The sequence below is a fragment of the Podarcis cretensis genome (genome assembly GCF_951804945.1).
Source record: "Podarcis cretensis genome assembly, chromosome: 7".
Taxonomy (NCBI): domain Eukaryota; kingdom Metazoa; phylum Chordata; class Lepidosauria; order Squamata; family Lacertidae; genus Podarcis; species Podarcis cretensis.
The window spans coordinates 70755130-70773270 of NC_137176.1; the positions used below are offsets into that span (position 1 = coordinate 70755130).

An 18141-nucleotide genomic window follows, 5' to 3' on the forward strand; every position below is an offset into this window, starting at 1 on the left:
CTAGTCCCAGGTGCATTACAGTGTCAAGTAATAGGGAAAAATGAAAAAAGGAAAGCTGCTGGGAGCAGCATGTGCGCTTATGAGATTCCTGCAAAAATTACTTCCAACATTAGTGTGCTCGGGACTTGGAATGATTAAGATAATACGCAGATGACTAACGGAGCATGACAAATATTAGCATTCAAAGGTTCAGCCATTCAAAACTCAGCAGGGAAGAGCTTCTGTTATGCAGAATTTGTGCTGTGACGCCGCCCGGACGCCACCTGCATTAGCATCTTAAATCCATAAGATCTTCACATGGTTCCCACCGGCTTACGCCCCACTTTCTGTACCTGCTAAGTGAGAATAAAATGCTACAGAAAGGGTAGCTTGTTTATTCGCAGATTTGGCACCAACTTAAATAGTAACGCAAAGTGCAAGGCAGCGGCATGCAGACCGGAATTACATGGCTGCGTAATAGAGGCTTTGGTGTCAAGCTGGGAGATCATCGCTACAGGCCGATGGGTGCCAAAATCCTTCATATCGTTGCAGTCTATGGTGATGAACAAAAGGCTTATTTAACACTGAATGCCTTAGTGTTGGGGACTTAGAACTGCCCAGCCCTGCCTCAAAGCAAAGAGTGGGATTAAATGGCTTGGGGGGGGGGTCCCTTCCAACTATGGGCAAATGCACTTTTATACATTTGCTTCAATTTGGCAGGTTTTTATGGGCGAGAGCCCCTGTAGCTCAGTAACAGGGCATCAGCTTTGCATGTGAAAGGTTGCAAGTTCCCCAGCATCTCTGGTTGTGTGGCTATTCCCTCCCCCCCACAGGTGGAATAAATGAAGACAACGGACACAGAGTTTTAGGTTAATGGGCGAAAAATGGCCACAACTTTATTGATTACAGGAAAGAAGGGTATTGGCTTTAGGCATTGGCCCTAACCGACTATCCGGTCTGACCGGGAAGGGTTAAACACCAACAGGGGGAGCCACCCGAGATGCATATCCCTGGGCGCTCCCCAAGGGGTTACCGCTCGGGGGCGCGCTTTAGGCCCTAGCCTCCGTAGGTTTCGGACGAGGCGTCGCCCCTCGGAGTCCTTTAACGAACTACCCTTCAAGCATTGGGGGAGGTGATGGCGTTCCTCCCCCCCAACCTCATCTGCATAATAATACCCCGGCCAATGCCTACCGCCAAAACCGAGGGAGTTGTGACGATTTGCTACGAGGTAGGCGAAAAAACCAAGTGGCTCACAAAACCAGCCAATTAGCCAAATGGAAAAACTCCTACCAGGCCCCTTGCGACGACCAGCCGAAGCCCATAGCAAGGTCAGTGGCAAAACCTAAAGGGCGGGTGGGTGGGAAACTGCGACGTCTCCAGGGAAGAAAGGGGGTGAGCCAGGGGCTGCCCTGACCTTAAGTGGCCCTAGGAAGGCCCGCCCCTGCCGCCAGCCAATTGGCTGGCGCCACAGGGTATGCTAATTGGGTGAATCCCTGTCTCCTGCGAGGCTGACGCCAGCCTCGCAGAGTGTGGGCGGGGTCGTGATCCCACAACCCCCCCTCCTCCTGAAGGTCGGAAGGGGCATTGTGTGGCTATTCCCTCCCCCCCACAGGTGGAATAAATGAAGACAACGGACACAGAGTTTTAGGTTAATGGGCGAAAAATGGCCACAACTTTATTGATTACAGGAAAGAAGGGTATTGGCTTTAGGCATTGGCCCTAACCGACTATCCGGTCTGACCGGGAAGGGTTAAACACCAACAGGGGGAGCCACCCGAGATGCATATCCCTGGGCGCTCCCCAAGGGGTTACCGCTCGGGGGCGCGCTTTAGGCCCTAGCCTCCGTAGGTTTCGGACGAGGCGTCGCCCCTCGGAGTCCTTTAACGAACTACCCTTCAAGCATTGGGGGAGGTGATGGCGTTCCTCCCCCCCAACCTCATCTGCATAATAATACCCCGGCCAATGCCTACCGCCACCGAGCCGCAAGCCGGCTCGCCGCCAATACCCTCAGACCTGTAACCAATCCCTAACGCCTTGAAAATTATCTGCCAACCAAATAGCATTCCAGCATCAGATAGATGCACGCCATCCCAGTGATAAAGCATTTCCTTGTCAAACCGTATGCACGCCATCCCAGTGATAAAGCATTTCCTTGTCAAACCATATGCATGGGTGCTGAATGACCCGACCGCCCCATGCGGCCACTCCACGAGCCACCGTGCACTCCACAATCCTCCTAGCTTTGTTCACAGCCACGGGTTTTTCTGCATCCCGCCAACATCGCCTTTCCAGCAAAGATGACCAGATTATTGTAATGTTTTCATGGGATGCCCTCAACAATTCCAAGTCATTGATAATGTTCCATATCAAGTCCACCGCTTTCCAATACGCCAAGTCGTTCTCGCTCAGCTGGATGACCATGGCACTGGGTGGGCCCTCAATGCCACTCCCACCCAGGGCTGCCACTCTACGCACCACCGCCCAATGCCAGGCTTTCCTAGCCCTGTTTATGGCTATCGGGCACCTGCAATCTCTCCAAACCCGCCTCTCCATCCACGAGGCCCAGATAAAAATAGTAGTGACGTTTGGGTAAGAGGCCTTAAGTTCCTCCAAGTCACTAAAGATATGCCACATCAAGTCGACTGCCTTTCTGTAAGCTAACACTTTTCGCCTAATTGGATAACTAAAGCATCTGGGGGCCCCTCCGCCGCCGCTCTGGCCCTAATAGCAGGCAACATTTTTGGCCCAGCGCATTCTCCTTCGAGAGATCCAAGATATATTTATGTAGCTAAGGTGCGGCCCGAGACCGGAATTGATGGCGCGGACCCTGGCCCAATGCACCATGCTGTGCCCGATTATCCAGATGCGCGCCCTCGTAGCTCCTGCACCCTAGGTCCCCATTAACGGCATGGTTTATATACCAGTGGACGGTGCAGGGCCTATACTCCAAATATGCATCACAACGTCACCTGAAAGCAAAAGAAGGTAACGAAGCCAGGTCAGGTATACTGTGAACAATCACAATGTCTTATGAATATATCCTTTATATGCATCAGACTTCCCTTAATGCATCAGACTTCCACTGCCCCCAAGTCCTTCATCCTTTCAGATGAGAGTCCCAAATGCACTGCTGTGGTGGCGGCCCCAATCCGAAAGGAGTTAACCGTGAATTTAGCTGAGGGTAAACCTCAGGCAGCAATCGCCCTTCGTATAACGTGCATGGACTGATGCCGTGCAAGGCCGGAGCCATCCCAATGTTCGAGGAATGGACCTGAGACGGTTGGTCCCATGTACATGAATTGTTTAGTGTCCTTTACTGCTGATCGGTTTTGGAACATTGGACATGCAGGACTAAATTGGATCTGAACAAGGTCAGGTCTCTCAAACTACCTCGGGCAATGGAATCTGGTTGGGCCTTACAAACCACTTCGCCACTGCGCATAACACCAAAGGCAATGGAGTATGCAGCTGTAAATAACTTGGCCTTGTCCTTGGACCAACAGATACTTCTTAATTTTCTTTCTTCTTGTTTTGTTTTTTTTAAATGGTTTATTATTATTATTATTATTATTATTATTATTATTATTATTTTACATTTATTTATTTATTTATTTATTTATTTATGAATTAGCATAGAATGTCATAAGTTAAGGGCCTTCTACCATCACTTTTAGGAGGCTGCGGCCTGCGCCAGCCCCATAGTGCTCTTCACACTAAGAAGGCCACACCAGGGTCTCTGGATTAAACAACCTTACAGAAAAAAGAGATTGCCGCCTACTGGATGTTTAAGAGTCTTTGCTGCACGACCCAGCACCCTCCAATGTACCAAGTATTGCAGAGCTTCAGCCTTGGTAGGAGGCGTGTGAAGCTTAGGATTTTTTAATTTACCTTGAGGTGTGTCAAGCGTAGGTTTTTTTTTTGTTTTTTTTTGTTTTGTTTTGTTTTTTACTATTATTATTATTGTCATTATTATTATTATCATTATCATATTTTATTATTATTATTTTATAAGTTTGCCTTGAAACTCCATAAAGTCCACCCAAGCCCTTTTAAAAGATCTAAGCGTGGGCTTGGCTCCTGAAGCTAATACTCCCTTCAGGACATCATGTTCCCAAGGCTCCAAAGGTGCTCCCGGAATGGCTGTGGCAATTCGCTGCACCTGTGCATCCGTGATGCCCTTGTTAACCCCAGGGGTAAATTTGTTAGAGAAGTAGATGTTTATTTCTAAGCACTAAAGGACAAAGGTCCGGGACAGGTTTGCCACTCTAGGAGTGCGATAATTGTTTAGACGGGACACTTCCCGAACTGATTCTTTGGTTTGGGGGGGGGGTTCCCCGAGTTAGGGGGTAATGAAATGAGGATCCTGAAGCCATAAGAGAAACTCTTTGCTGCCTCTATTTTAGGGTATCTATCAAGAAGGGTTCTAAGAGGTGAGAGCTCAACAGAAGAGAACATGCCAGTCAAGGGCCAAATTCATACCAGTTTCTGGCTGTTCTTTTTGGCGGGTCTGTGAGCTTTTCAAGACCCCTGATGGAAATGCCCCCTGCTGCCCGGAAAAGGCTGTTTACCTTTAAAACATGAAGACGTTGGGTGGTTACCTAGGCACTTCTCACATTCATGCACATACTTACAATTTGGCCCTTGGCACACACCCGTGTTGTACTCCCAGCAAACCTCATGGTGAGGGACTCGCTTGGCTTCAAATTTTCCGACTTTCCTTTTTCCACATAGGGACCCATGTGCTCCATCCAGTAATTCTGGTCGCTCGGAACACAGCAGGTGGTGGGCAGCAGGAAGCTTTTCTGAATCGTCCTCAGCATCAGAAGGCTTACTTCTTTTGCTCTTCTTGGCCGAATGCTTCTTCTTACTTAGACTTCTTTCTCCCTTCCACAGTATTCCTTGTGGAATACTGGGAAAGTCTGGGGAGGCAGTTTCTGAGAGGCAGAAAGGTTATAATTGTAAGCATGAGCCCTACCTCCCGAGGATCTGTCATTGGAAACCCAAGGACATGTAGACTGTAATTATGTGTGAGGATGCATAAATGGATTGCTACCCGAATGTGGAACCCTAAATAAGGAGGCCAAAGTGCAAAGGAGCTCCTCACTATTTCGGAAGAGGCCGTAGTGACCATGGGCCTGAATTGTTGGTAAAAGGTTTCCAAAACAGAGGAAACACTGACTAGGCCTGTGGGTTGCAGGGCACAGGAGGCTACCCAGACCCATCTTGGACACAGGACCCACTGTTGAATCATTGGCTGCTCTCAGCACTGCTGCGGTGGCCGCGGAGGTGCCAGGGCGGTCCACAACGTTAGGTGGCGTATCCGGGATGCATTTATTAATATTTTATATTTATTAATAATTAATAATTTATTAATTTATTAATATATTAATTTATTAATATATATATAAAGATGCTTCCTACTTCATATTATAATATCTCATTCAAACCCCTGCAATGCAGAATATGCTGCGGTCCCGTACAGGGATCAAACCAGCAACCTTGGCATTATAGGCACCATGCTCTAACCAATGAGCTATCCAGGCTCTCTAGAATTGTGTGGGACCCCAAGGGTCATTTAGTCCAACCCCTTGCAAAGCAGGAATATGTAATTGTTCCATACAGGGATCAAACCTGCAACCTTGGCATTATTGTCGCCACGCTCTAACCAACTGACGGTTCCGAAATATATGTAAATTATTTATTATTAATGAATTTTATTTTATTTTATTTGTTTATTTATATATTTATCTATAGATTTGTTCAATTAATTAATCAATTTAATCTTGGTATGTGACATCATTCCACTTATTCTCTTTTATTATTATAATGTATATTATCATTATTAATTTTTATTTATTATAATATTTTTTTAAAAAAAAATTATTAAATTTAAATCCACTTATTTTATTTATTATTAGTAGTCTTTCTTTTTTTATTATTCTATAATTTATCTATTCATTTTTATTTATTTGTTGTTATTATTATTCTATTATTTATTGTTATTGTTATTTATTACGATCTATGCCAGTATTTTTTGTTCAATTAATTACCACTGTAAGTAGAATTAATTGATGATGCTATAAATTGTCTACCATAACTAATGATGATATGCTATAAATTGTCTACCATAACTAATGATGATATGAAATAATTATTCTTCACTTGACTGTTTGGTTTGTATTTGCCTATAAATTTATTTATTTGCCTTCTAACAAAGGGTCAGGCAGATAGACACAGCTAAATAACTCACAAGCATATAGGGATGGAACAATAGGCAGCCCCACCTGCAATCAAATGGAATCAAAGAAAATCGCTCTCTGGGAATTGTCCCTTTAACTAACACTTTGAAAAACAAAAGGTTATGCTGGAGGCCCAGCAGAAGGAAAATGCTGCCAAAGACAATGTATCCTTGATTGGCCATCCACTAGGTACCTGAATTAACAATGTAGGACGAACTGCCTGTCGTTAAGCGACAATGTATACTGCCTGGAAGCCGGGACAATTGTGATGGGATTTCTTAAACCAGGCAGCAGAATGAGTCAGACTGAAAGAAGGAAATAAAATGTAAGAGTAAAGGACTACACGAAGTGGAAACTTAAGGAGGGGGGAATAAATCAGGAAATAAGGCTCAACACCAGAAACAGAAAGCGGGTAAAAGGCTGCTGAATATAAGGCACACGGCAGGCTAACAAGGAGATAGCTACTAGACCAGCTGCCCGTTATAACTCACTAAACGCAGCCCACATGTTGAGTCAAAATCGGCAGGGAAAGGCTCATGCTGCGACGTCTCCAGGGAAGAAAGGGGGTGAGCCAGGGGCTGCCCTGACCTTAAGTGGCCCTAGGAAGGCCCGCCCCTGCCGCCAGCCAATTGGCTGGCGCCACAGGGTATGCTAATTGGGTGAATCCCTGTCTCCTGCGAGGCTGACGCCAGCCTCGCAGAGTGTGGGCGGGGTCGTGATCCCACAACCCCCCCTCCTCCTGAAGGTCGGAAGGGGCATTAGAGCTGGGAGAGGCCCCAGTCTGGAATTTTGAGACTTGCTGACAGTCAGCATATTGAGCTAGATGGCTCAATAGCATCTTATTTTTAAGCTGAAACCAAGACCATCAGAACAATTGGGTGCTATTCCTTTCATTTCACTGAATTTCCAATATGCCCTGGTCTGAACAGCTGTACTGCAGGTTTCTATGTCAGAAAACTGGAGGGAGGAGGAGAGAGAATCACATGTGAAGCTGATCTCATTTTACTCCTCGTAAATCCTCCATCCCATCAAGTGTCTGGCTCCCTGGACGTTAATTGCAATCAGGAACTTCAGAGTCTTGACATCCACACAGTGGCAAATGAGCCAAGTTCAGAAAATATTTTTTTTATATAAAAAAACCCGTGCTTAAAGTAGATTGCACCCTGGAATCATTTGGCGAGAATGAAGTGATTGGGTGAATAGTTTCTAAAATCACTCTTCTTCATCCAGCAAGGCTTGAAGTTGCAGCTTTGAAGGGGTTTGATATCGTTCCAATGCTTCCTAGCATTGTGGGACGTGGGTGGCACTGTGGTCTAAACCACTGAGCCTCTTGGGCTTGCCGATCAGAAGGTCGGCGGTTCGAATCCCCACGACAGAGTGTGCTCTCGTTGCTCTGTCCCAGCTCCTGCCAACCTAGCAGTTTGAAAGCATGTCAGTGCAAGTAGATAAATAGGTACTGCTGCGGTGAGGAGGCAAACAGCGTTTCTGTGCACTCTGGTTTCCGTCACAGTGTTCCCTTGCACCAGAAGCGGTTTAGTCATGCTGGCCACATGACCCAGAAGGCTGTCTGTGGACAAACGCCTGCTTCCTCGGCCTGAAAGTGAGATGAGCGTCACAGCCCCATAGTCTCCTTTGCCTGGACTTAACTGTCCAGGGTTTATGCACCTGAAACCCTCCTCCCATCTCCTGCCACAGTCTAGACCTATGGAGATTTCTGCCTATGTTAATCCTTAATTATATTTCAGACTAGAGGTGACAGGTAGGATCACGGAGAGACCAGCCTGGGCTGTGTTGGCCCTCTGTTGATTGTAAACTGTTTTCTCAGGAAACATATTTTCCCCAGTTGCTATTTGCCCCCTAAGGTGCTGTTTACTGCACACAGATCATTGAGGTCATATAGCAGCCTGACAGTAGGAAACTGGTATGAGACCCCGATCCAACTAAGAATATATTACAGACTGGGGACCTCGGAGTGCTTTTCTTCAAAATAAAAGCGGCCAGGTTCAGCACGCTCCCCCCCCCCCCTTAAAAAGACATGTTGTTTGGCCATTCATCTTCAACAGGGTTGGCTGAACCCAAAGTCATACCAGGAGGGAGGAGATATTAATTGCTTTGGGCTAAATAATGGACTTTAGGTTAAGTGTTGAATTAAGTAATGAGTAAGTTATAGCTAAGGGACGCGGGTGGCACTGTCATCTAAACCACTGAGCCTCTTGGGCTTGCCGATCAGAAGGTTGGCGGTTCAAATCCCTGCGCCAGGGTGAGCTCCTGTTGCTCGGTCCCTGCTCCTGCCAACCTAGCAGTTTGAAAGCACACCAAAAAGGGCAAGTAGATAAATTGGTACTGCTCTGCAGGAAGGTAAACGGCGTTTCCGTGCACTGCTCTGGTTTCGGTGTTCTGTTGCACCAGAAGCAGCTTAGTCATGCTGGCCACATGAATCGGAAGAACTGTCTGCAGACAAACACCGTCTCCTTCGGCCTGTAAAGCGAGATGAGCACCACAACCCCAGAGTCGTCTGCGACTGGACTTAACTGTCAGGGGTCCCTTACCTTTACCTTTTAAAGTTATAGCTATTTTTGTCTAATTTACATTTTCAGTTTTGCTGTTTTCCATTTTGTTGATGTTTGGCTTTGCCCCTTTCCTCCCTTCTCCCTTCCTTTTATCTTGTCCTATCAGCTCATATTATTCTTTTTCCTGGATTTTCCCTGTTTCTACACCTGTCTGCCAATGGTCTTCGATTCAGCTGATGTCAGGTCTTCAGAAACCCCTTTCAATGTGCTGTCTCTTTGAACTGGCATCAATGAGCAGCTGATTGGTAGTGCCTGCAAATCCCCTTTCAGCCACGCCACCCCACGCCACCCCACCCTACCCCACTTCCCACTGGTGTAGGTAGGGCAGTTAGTTGTGACTAGGCCGAAATTGTATCTGGGCCAAATGGGGAGGCCTGGTTAGACCTCTGGGCCAAAGGTTCCCCACCTATGTCTTAGAAGTATTAGCCCCAACAAGTAACTTTCTGAGCATTTTGATGTATGGAACAGGTCAGATTTCTGTTTCTTCACTGAATTATAGTTTAATTGCCAGCTAAATGCTCAGCTCCTTATCGTACACATAGCAGCATGGAATTCCTTCATTATGTATTTACATTATTGTAGAGCAGCGGCTACAGAATGGCTCAGCAGGTCAACAGAGAGAGTGTTTAAATCCCACGGGACACATCTGCATTTTTTAATTTTTGTTTGTGAGCTTGGATGTACTCGTTTGCAGGCTCCCTTAATTGTCCTCATTATAGCTCTATTTTTGTTGCTGGTATTAATACATTCGTCCTGTGCCTCTTGGGGGAAAGGGATTAAGGGCTGGATGCAGACAACCCCAGCGGGTGCCTCAGGACAGCGGGCATAATCTGATAGTGCGCCAGCATTGTCTCTCTGCAAAGTTATGCGCCCCGTTTCATTTATTTCCCTTATATACTTTGTTTCACTGTGTGTCGGCTGCAAAATAAGGTGGCAATGAACCTTGAGGCTTGCGAGTTGGTGTTTGGTTCTGCCATGCTCTGGATGGTTTTCTAAATAGAAAATTGATCCACTTGATCAATTCAGAAGGGCCTGGCAGAGATGTAGCCAAAAGCATTGCTAAGCTGGACTGAATTAAGCATTTTTAAACTCTTTTCTCATGGGGAAAAAAAAGGATGTGGAAGGAAGGAGCAACGAAACAAGGTTCAGAGCAGCAGCAGAAGAGGGATGTCAGTTTATTCTTACCCCACATTATACTATCAGTTTCCTTACCACGGAATGTAAATTTTTAAAGAAGTAGGAGTTTTAATTGCAGAAACCCTAATTTAATCCCTCCCACATTGAATGAGGGTAATCCAGGACTCTGGAATTCTCCTACCCTTGATAGATGTAAATGGCCTCCATGTTCTGGATTGTTAAACCATTTTTCAAAACCCAACTTTTTCAAACTGCCTTTTGCTAACGACCTTTTCCACAGAGTTGTGTTATATAACCCACCTCTATTTAGTTGTCCTCTTAGTCATAAGTGTTTTAACTGGCCTTTTTCAGATGTGCTAATGCTATGGCCTTTGTTCATTTTGATTATTTTAGATCGCGCCTCTTATGGTGCCTTTCTGATATTGTGAGCTGCCTTGGGTGGGCTAGACCCCCCGAAGCGACACAGGAATAATGGGATGAATGAATTGGGCCGGCTATAACAGCAGGGAGCCAGTTATCCCTGTTGGAGGGAGGTGCCGTGCACAGTAGACTCATCAATATCTGTGTTTCTCATGACAGGGAGCCGAGAGGAAAATCCGGGATGAAGAAAGGAAGCAAAATAGGAAGAAAGCAAAAGGCCAGCTGTCGCAACCTCCGTGTAGTAATGGTGAGGGAGATATGCCCTTCCTTCAGCCTTGGCCAGACTGGTTCCCTCCAGGTGTTTGGGGCTACAGCTTCCATGGCTACGCAGCCAGGGGCTGCTGGGAGTTGTAGGCCAAAGCATCAGGATTGTAGTCTGGTTTGCATTGTGCTCGGTTGTACTTCCCAGCTTGCCCCACTCCTGAACTTTTCCGCCCATCTCTCCTGAACAGCTGAAGGGAAACTGAGCACTGTCCCACTCCAGAAGAAGAGCGACATCACCTACTTCAAAACCATGGCTGACCTGGACTCGCAGCCCGTTCTCTTCATACCAGACGTTCATTTTGGGAACCTGCAAAGAACTGGGCAGGTAAGGGATAAGGAAAGGCGCCACTGCCAGATTCTTTACAGAACTGCATAAAATCCTAGCGGGCTTTTTGGTCCATGCTCCTGGAGGATATATTTTCACATCTGCAACACTGAGGTGCTGTGGAGCAGGGACGGGGATCCTGTGTTCCTCCAGACATTGTTGGACTGCAGCTCCCATATCTGAACATTGACCATGCTGACTTGGACTGGTGGGACCTACAATCCAACAACATCTGGAGGGCTATAGGTTCTCCACCTTTGCTATCGGAAGTTCTGAACCCAATGGGCATGATCCAGCCAACGTAGCCCCCTTTTTGTATTTTGTTGATTTCAGTTTGAGAGTTAGGAAGCTGCCTGAGAGTAGGCCTCCACTATTATTTTACTCCACTATTATTTACTCCACTCCACTATTATTTACTGTGACTGGCATGGCCCTTCCATGGGTACCATCGCCTGCTACCTAATCCTACTAAGGATGCCAAAGATTGAACCAGAGACCTTCTTTGTACAGATCAGGGGTCAGCAAACATTTTCAGCAGGGGGCCGGTCCACTGTCCCTCAGACTTTGTGGGGGGCTGGACTATATTTCGAAGAAGAAAAACAAACGAATTCCAATGTCCCACAAATAACCCAGAGATGCATTTTAAATAAAAAGACACATTCTACTCATGTAGGAAACATCGGCATTAGATCCATTTCAGTCCGGTTTCCGTCCTGGTTTTGGGACGGAGACGGCTCTGGTTGTCCTAACAGATGATCTCCGTAGACACCTGGATTGAGGCGGGTCAGGACTGCTGATCCTTTTAGATTTGTCAGCAGCCTTTGACATGGTCGATCATGATCTTCTGGACCACCGCCTCGCAGACGTGGGGATACAGGGCATAGCCCGTAACTGGTTGTGCTCTTTTATCTCTGGTCGGGGACAGAGGGTGGCACTAGGGAGGGAAATGTCATCGCACCACTCCTTGGTGTGTGGAGTGCCGCAGGGCGCAATTCTCTCCCCGATGCTTTTTAACATCTTTATGCGCCCCCTTGCCCAGATTATCCGGAGCTTTGGGCTGGGCTGTCACCAATATGCTGATGACACTCAGCTCTATCTGCTGATGGATGGCCCCACCGACTCGACCCCGAACACACTGACCAGATGCTTGGAAGCTGTGGCTGGATGGTTTCGTGGGAGCCGATTGAAACTAAATCCTTCAAAGACAGAGGTCCTATGGCTAGGTCGGGATGGCATGGGGATGAGGGACCAACTCCCTTCTCTTGCGGGGGCCCAATTAGTGCCATTGCCTTCCGTTAAGAGTTTGGGTGTAATCCTTGACGCCTCCCTTTCCATGGAGGCGCAGGTTACAGCAACAGCCAAGGCGACATTTTTCCACCTTCGCCGCATCAAGCAGTTGGTCCCTTACCTTTCCCGCCCTGACCTGGCCACAGTGATCCATGCGACGGTCATCTCCAGGCTTGACTACTGTAATTCGCTCTATGCGGGGCTGCCCTTGAAGCTGTCCCAGAAACTCCAGCGGGTACAGAATGCTGCAGCGAGGCTCCTCACGGGGTCTCTGCCATGGGAGCATATTCACCCAGTGCTTTTCAAGCTGCACAGGCTCCCAGTGGAGTACAGGGTCAGATTTAAGGTGCTGTTTTTGACCTTTAAAGCCCTTCACGGCCTAGGACCCTCATACCTACGGGACCGCCTCTCCCGGTATGCCCCACAGAGAGCCTCAAGGTCCATAAATAGCAACACCTTAGTGGTCCCGGGCCCTAAGGAAGTTAGATTGGCTTCAACCAGAGCCAGGGCCTTTTCAACTCTGGCTCCGGCCTGGTGGAACACTCTGCCTCATGAGACCAGGGCCCTGCAGGATCTGATTTCTTTCCGCAGGGCCTGTAAGACAGAGTTGTTCCGCCTGGCCTTTGGCTTGGAGCCAATTTGATTCCCTCTCTCTCTCTCTCTCTCTCTCTTTTTCTTTCTTTTCCTTCTCCTCCTGAGATGAGGCTACATTTTAATATTTTAATGTTCCATTATTTTAATGTTGTATTTTATTTTTGTTTTTAAGTTGTAATCATTCTTCTTGTTTTTATTATTGTTTGTAAGCCGCTCTGAGCCCGGCCTTGGCTGGGGAGGGCGGGGTATAAATAAAAAATATTATTATTATTATTATTATTATTATTATTATTATTATGTAAAAACATGCTGATTCCCGGACCGTCCGTGAGCCAGATTTAGAAGGCGATTGGGCCAGATCTGGCCCCCGGGCCTAAGTTTGCCTACCCATGGTACAGATCATCTGCTCTGTCATTGCTCAGTGCGGTTGAAACGAATGGTTCCTAATAGCCTGTTAACAGTGAATAAGGTCTATTTATTTTGATTTGTACAAGAAATTTTTAAAAAATCATAAAATTTTAAGCGTCTAAGTTTACACAATCAAAAGTCACTTAACGTGCTCCCTTCTTCTTTGTGCATATCAGCGGTGGGAAACCTGACTGGTTGGATTGTAATCTCCACCACCCCCTATGGCCCAAGTATAATAGATGGGCAGAGCCAATGTATCTAGGAAGAGAGTATAATTAAAATAATGCTGAATACATAAACTGTATTCAAAGAACTCAGTGTGATTGTCTATCCTAGGGAAAACAGATTTTACTTCCATATCCCCCCCCCCCCCCCCGCCTCTGTTTAATCGCACTCTGTTAATATCTCTCAGAGTCTAAATAATATTAAGGCAGACAACATGATGAACAGAGCTATCAGATCTGCCTAGAATGCTCAGCATAACAAAGCTTAAATTGACAGGGGTGGGAGTTTACCATTAATTTCCTTTAATCAGCCATCATTTAGAAGGTATTAGCACCCTAGACACTGTGCTAATAGCTGTCAGCTAAAAATATTTTTTCCTGCACAGAAAGAGACTAAATGCAGTAGAAGATGTCAGCACAGTTTCAGCCAAAATCATGCTTTAACCTAAGAAAGATTGCATATAGCTTTCCGATGAAACGATTTATGACTGCATGATACACCATACATATATCTCTGTTCAGTGGGAAAATATACCGTATTTTTCGTCCCATAGGACGCTCCGTCCCATAGGACGCACCGAGTTTTTTTTTTGGGGGGGGAAATAAAGGAATTCCCCCCCCTTTATTTCCCCCCCAAAACCAGGTGGGGGCAACCGAACCAGGTCGAGGAACAGCGGGATGGCGGCGCTGCACCTCCCTGCTGTCCCCCGAGCTTGTGGGGTTGGACGATGTCTGCCCGGCGCTCGGGGCGCTCTGCTTCAGGGCACCCTGCCCGCCGGGCGGCAGGCTGCTATCCGCAGTGTGGGGAGCCCTGCGGGGAACTCCTGCAGGGCTCCCCACGCTGCGGATGTCTGCCCGGCGCGAGGGGCTCTCTGAACTTGCCACTTTCCTGAATGTTGCAGGGCAGCTCTGTGGCCAAAAACATTATGTGTTAGGGGAAAGTGTATATAAAGATGTGTATACAGTGGTACCTTGGGTAACAGATGCTTCAGGTTACAGATGTTTCAGGTTACAGACTCCGCTAACCCAGAAATAGTACCTTGGGTTAAGAACTTTGCTTCAGGATGAGAACAGAAATCGTGCAGCGGCAGTGCTAGGCCCCACTAGCTAAAGTGGTACCTCAGGTTAAGAACAGTTTCAGGTTAAAAACGGACCTCCAGAACGAATTAAGTTCTTAACCCGAGGTACCATTGTATAGGTGCAAACAATGTGCAAAAAAGCAGGGTGCTAGAGCAAACAATTTGCCAGAATGTAAGTCAGGCACAATTGTATACCAAAAATGTGTGTGAATTTTCACGATTTATTTTTTAATCACAAACGGATGGAGAAATAGAGTGAACTGAAGTCTGGAAAAATAACGGGGGGTAACAGAAATGGACATATTTAATCTCTGGCATCTTGAAACAGTTCTTGTCTCAAGTTCCAGAAGACCACTGCTAGTCAACGTAGACCAGGGGTGGAGAACCAGAGGCCCAAATGCAGCCCTCTGGGCCACACATAGCTTGAATGCTTAGGCCTGCTTGGAATGTGCCCTTGGACTGTAATAGTGACTCTTGCTGGTGTAGAGGGAAGATGGAGAAATATGCATGATCTATGGCTGGAATGTAATTTGATCTATGTCTGGAATGTAATTTTTGCACAAACGCAAGAGTCACATCCATTTGCTCCATCCACTTACGCATCGGCCCTGCCACACCACTGGTACAAGGCTTCTGGGAAGTTGCCCATGAGAGAATGTGGACTTTGGGCAAAAAAACCAGTTTCTTATCCTTGACGCAGGCAATACCATACTGGATGGAGCAATAGTCTAATTCTGTACTAACCATCTGATTGGCATGCATGCAACCGCTCTGTCTCTCCATTAGCACTTCTGTGTCGCAACACCTGGTGAAATTACAATAATGAATCTGTTCTTTGTCTGCTCTTACAGGCTTACTATAACACAGATGATGAGCGAGAAGGGTAAGTCATTTTTTTTGTCTTGTAAATTTTGCAGGCAGGATTTCAACCCCCTTGACAAAATAATAGTAGTAATAATCAAGTACTGAAGTTCCGATGCAGTTTAAATTCCAGTGTTTTAATGTTTGTCATGGCAGAGGCAGATTTCTTTACTTTGTTCCAGTTCCTGTTGCCTTGCACTAGAAGCAAACTGTTGTCCTTTTAATCATACACATAGTTGTGTGTCTTCATATAACAATAGTCTTGGTATTTATTTCAAGGCTGTGTGTGCTTGACAAAAAAGCATATATATATATATTTGCAAAATGTAACCCAAATTCTGTAGTTCAGAAAGCTGAACTTTGTGATCTGTTTATGCTACATGAAAATTAAGACATATTGTATATATTATTTTATTTGTTATTTTATTTTTTGTGATCCATAATTGCTAGAAACAAGTTGTGTGTGCTTAGATTCTTAGGGTACTGTTTTCTGTTTGTAGAATACATGCAGCTTCTTGTATAGCTGTAGTAGTAAATCAACATAATACACAGTCATGAAATTAAACTGTAACCTTGCTTTTTAGATTAGGCCTGTCACAAGTACTAAGACAAAAGTCTTGGCCAGTGCAACCACAATGTAGCACAGCCTCCCAGCTACAATTAGGAGAACAAGTTATGGGTAACAATTCCACCCCCAGTACTATAAATCTGGTACATCTTTCTCATTTTTCTCTCCCTACAGTAGCATCTTGGCTAAAAGGATATTCCGGCCAGTAGAAGAAGACTTCAGCTCACCACCGCTGAAGCAAATAAAAGAAGAAGGAACGAAAAGAGGTAGCAGTTTATTCTCAGTTTTCCCTAAGTCAGAATTCATGTGAAAGTCATTGGGAAGGAAAAAATCAGAATGGAAATATGGTTCTGAATTATGCCGAAGTCTCAGCAATGTCTATGCTGCCTTGGTCATGTGCACACAATGGAAGATGGCAGGATCCCCAAAGGCATGCTGTACGAGGCGCTGGCTTCAGGCACCAGGCCTGTTGGCGGACCAACTCCGAGTCACAAAGATGTCTGCAAATGTGATATGAAGGCTGACAACATGTGTGGGAATCCCTTGCAGACAGCCACAGTGCCTGGAGATATACAGCCAGGTTGTGCATCCACAGTGCTGACCAAAGGAGAAATGACCGCTGGGAGGAACGCAGAAACGCCCTGGTGCATCTGCAGCATCACAACAACCAGATGCCTTCATCTGCCCCAGCTGCAACAAAACATGTCTCTCCCATATCAGGGTCTACAGCCACAGCAGGCATGACTTCACCCGCAAAGGCACACTCCTTCATTGTCTCCCGAGACAGGCGGGTGCCAGCATGATCAACAACAAAGGCCAGAATAAAGAGGCACATACGGCAAAAACTGCACAATGAAGGTGACAGGTGCAAATCTGTGGAGAGGCAGCTTAGGGGCTGCCACAGAAAATGCCATCTTCTGCGCTGCCATACCCTGGAGTTCTGAGGGTGATGGAGCTACCAAGCAGGCCCCCCTCTGACCATCTTAACACTGGAGACATTTGACCCCCTTCTGAAGTCTAGCATCATATAAGGCGGTTGACTGGTCATGCATTTTACCTCTGGACCAGCTACACCAGCATGCACATGCTTGCATCTAAAACTACATGTTGCATATGTGCTATTTGCTGGCGCTGCTCTTTGAGCACCACAAAAGAAGTAGTGAAGGGGGTGTCCACCTCTACGTGAAAGACATGTGTCTTCCATCACATGAGAGGAGGGTGAGGGGTCTAGAAATGAAGTCCTACGAGGAACAGTTGAAAGAGCTAGATAAGATTATGGAGAGACTTGATAGCCGTCTTTGAGTATTTGTAAAGGACCCCTGACCATTAGGTCAAGTCATGGCCAACTCTGGGGTTGCGGCACTCATCTCGCTTTATTGGCCGAGGGAGCCGGCGTACAGCTTCCGGGTCATGTGGCCAACATGACTAAGCCATTTCTGGTGAACCAGAGCAGTGCACGGAAATGCCGTTTACCTTCCCGCCGGAGCGGTACCTATTTATCTACTTGCACTTTGATGTGCTTTAGAACTGCTAGGTTGGCAGGAGCTGGGACTGAGCAACGGGAGCTCACCCCGTCACGGGGATTCGAACTGCCGACCTTTTGATTGGCAAGCCCTAGGCTCTGTGGATTAGACCACAGCTCCACCCGCGTCCTTTGGGTATCTGAGGGGCTGTTAAATAAAAGGCTGAGCAGACTGCTTCTGTGTTTCCTAGAGGACCGGCGGGATTAGAATTAATGTGTGGAAACAGCAAGGGTTAAACGTTACAGAAACCTCCTAATGGTTTGCACTGTTCAACTGTGGTGCGGACTGCCTTGGAGGAAGGTGGCATGTCCTTCAAAGGAAGAGCTAAACAGACAGCTGTCAGGGTTGCTGCACTTGCAAGATTCCTCCATTAAGCGAGAGACTGAAAGACCTCCTTCCAACTGCAAAATTCTGGTTCTGCCAACAGCTGAACCCACCGTTTGAATTCCAGGAAATTCCGACTTTTGATGAGAATAGCTATTTTGCTTGTGGGGTTGCTTAGCGTGACAAGGAAATTAGTTCCACTTACTGGTCAGTATATTTCTGCCTATCACCCAACTGAAATGGAAAATGGGTGTGACTGTTTACAACTGCTTCCTGTGGGGGTGGCGCAGTTTGTGGAAAGAACACATCATTTTCCTCTGGATATTTTGAAATTGGCAC

General features: G+C 46.4%; 1 protein-coding gene across 2 annotated transcripts in view; it reads left to right on the forward strand.

Annotated features, from left to right (window-relative positions):
- Positions 1-18141, forward strand: part of GRHL2 (grainyhead like transcription factor 2) — an 82802-nt gene that overhangs the window by 52189 nt on the left and 12472 nt on the right. For both annotated transcript variants that reach the window (XM_079984828.1, XM_079984827.1), the window contains exons 10-13: positions 10505-10592; positions 10798-10934; positions 15378-15409; positions 16130-16221. In XM_079984828.1, the coding sequence (XP_079840954.1) occupies positions 10505-10592; positions 10798-10934; positions 15378-15409; positions 16130-16221 (349 nt within the window). The remainder of the gene's footprint in view (positions 1-10504; positions 10593-10797; positions 10935-15377; positions 15410-16129; positions 16222-18141) is intronic.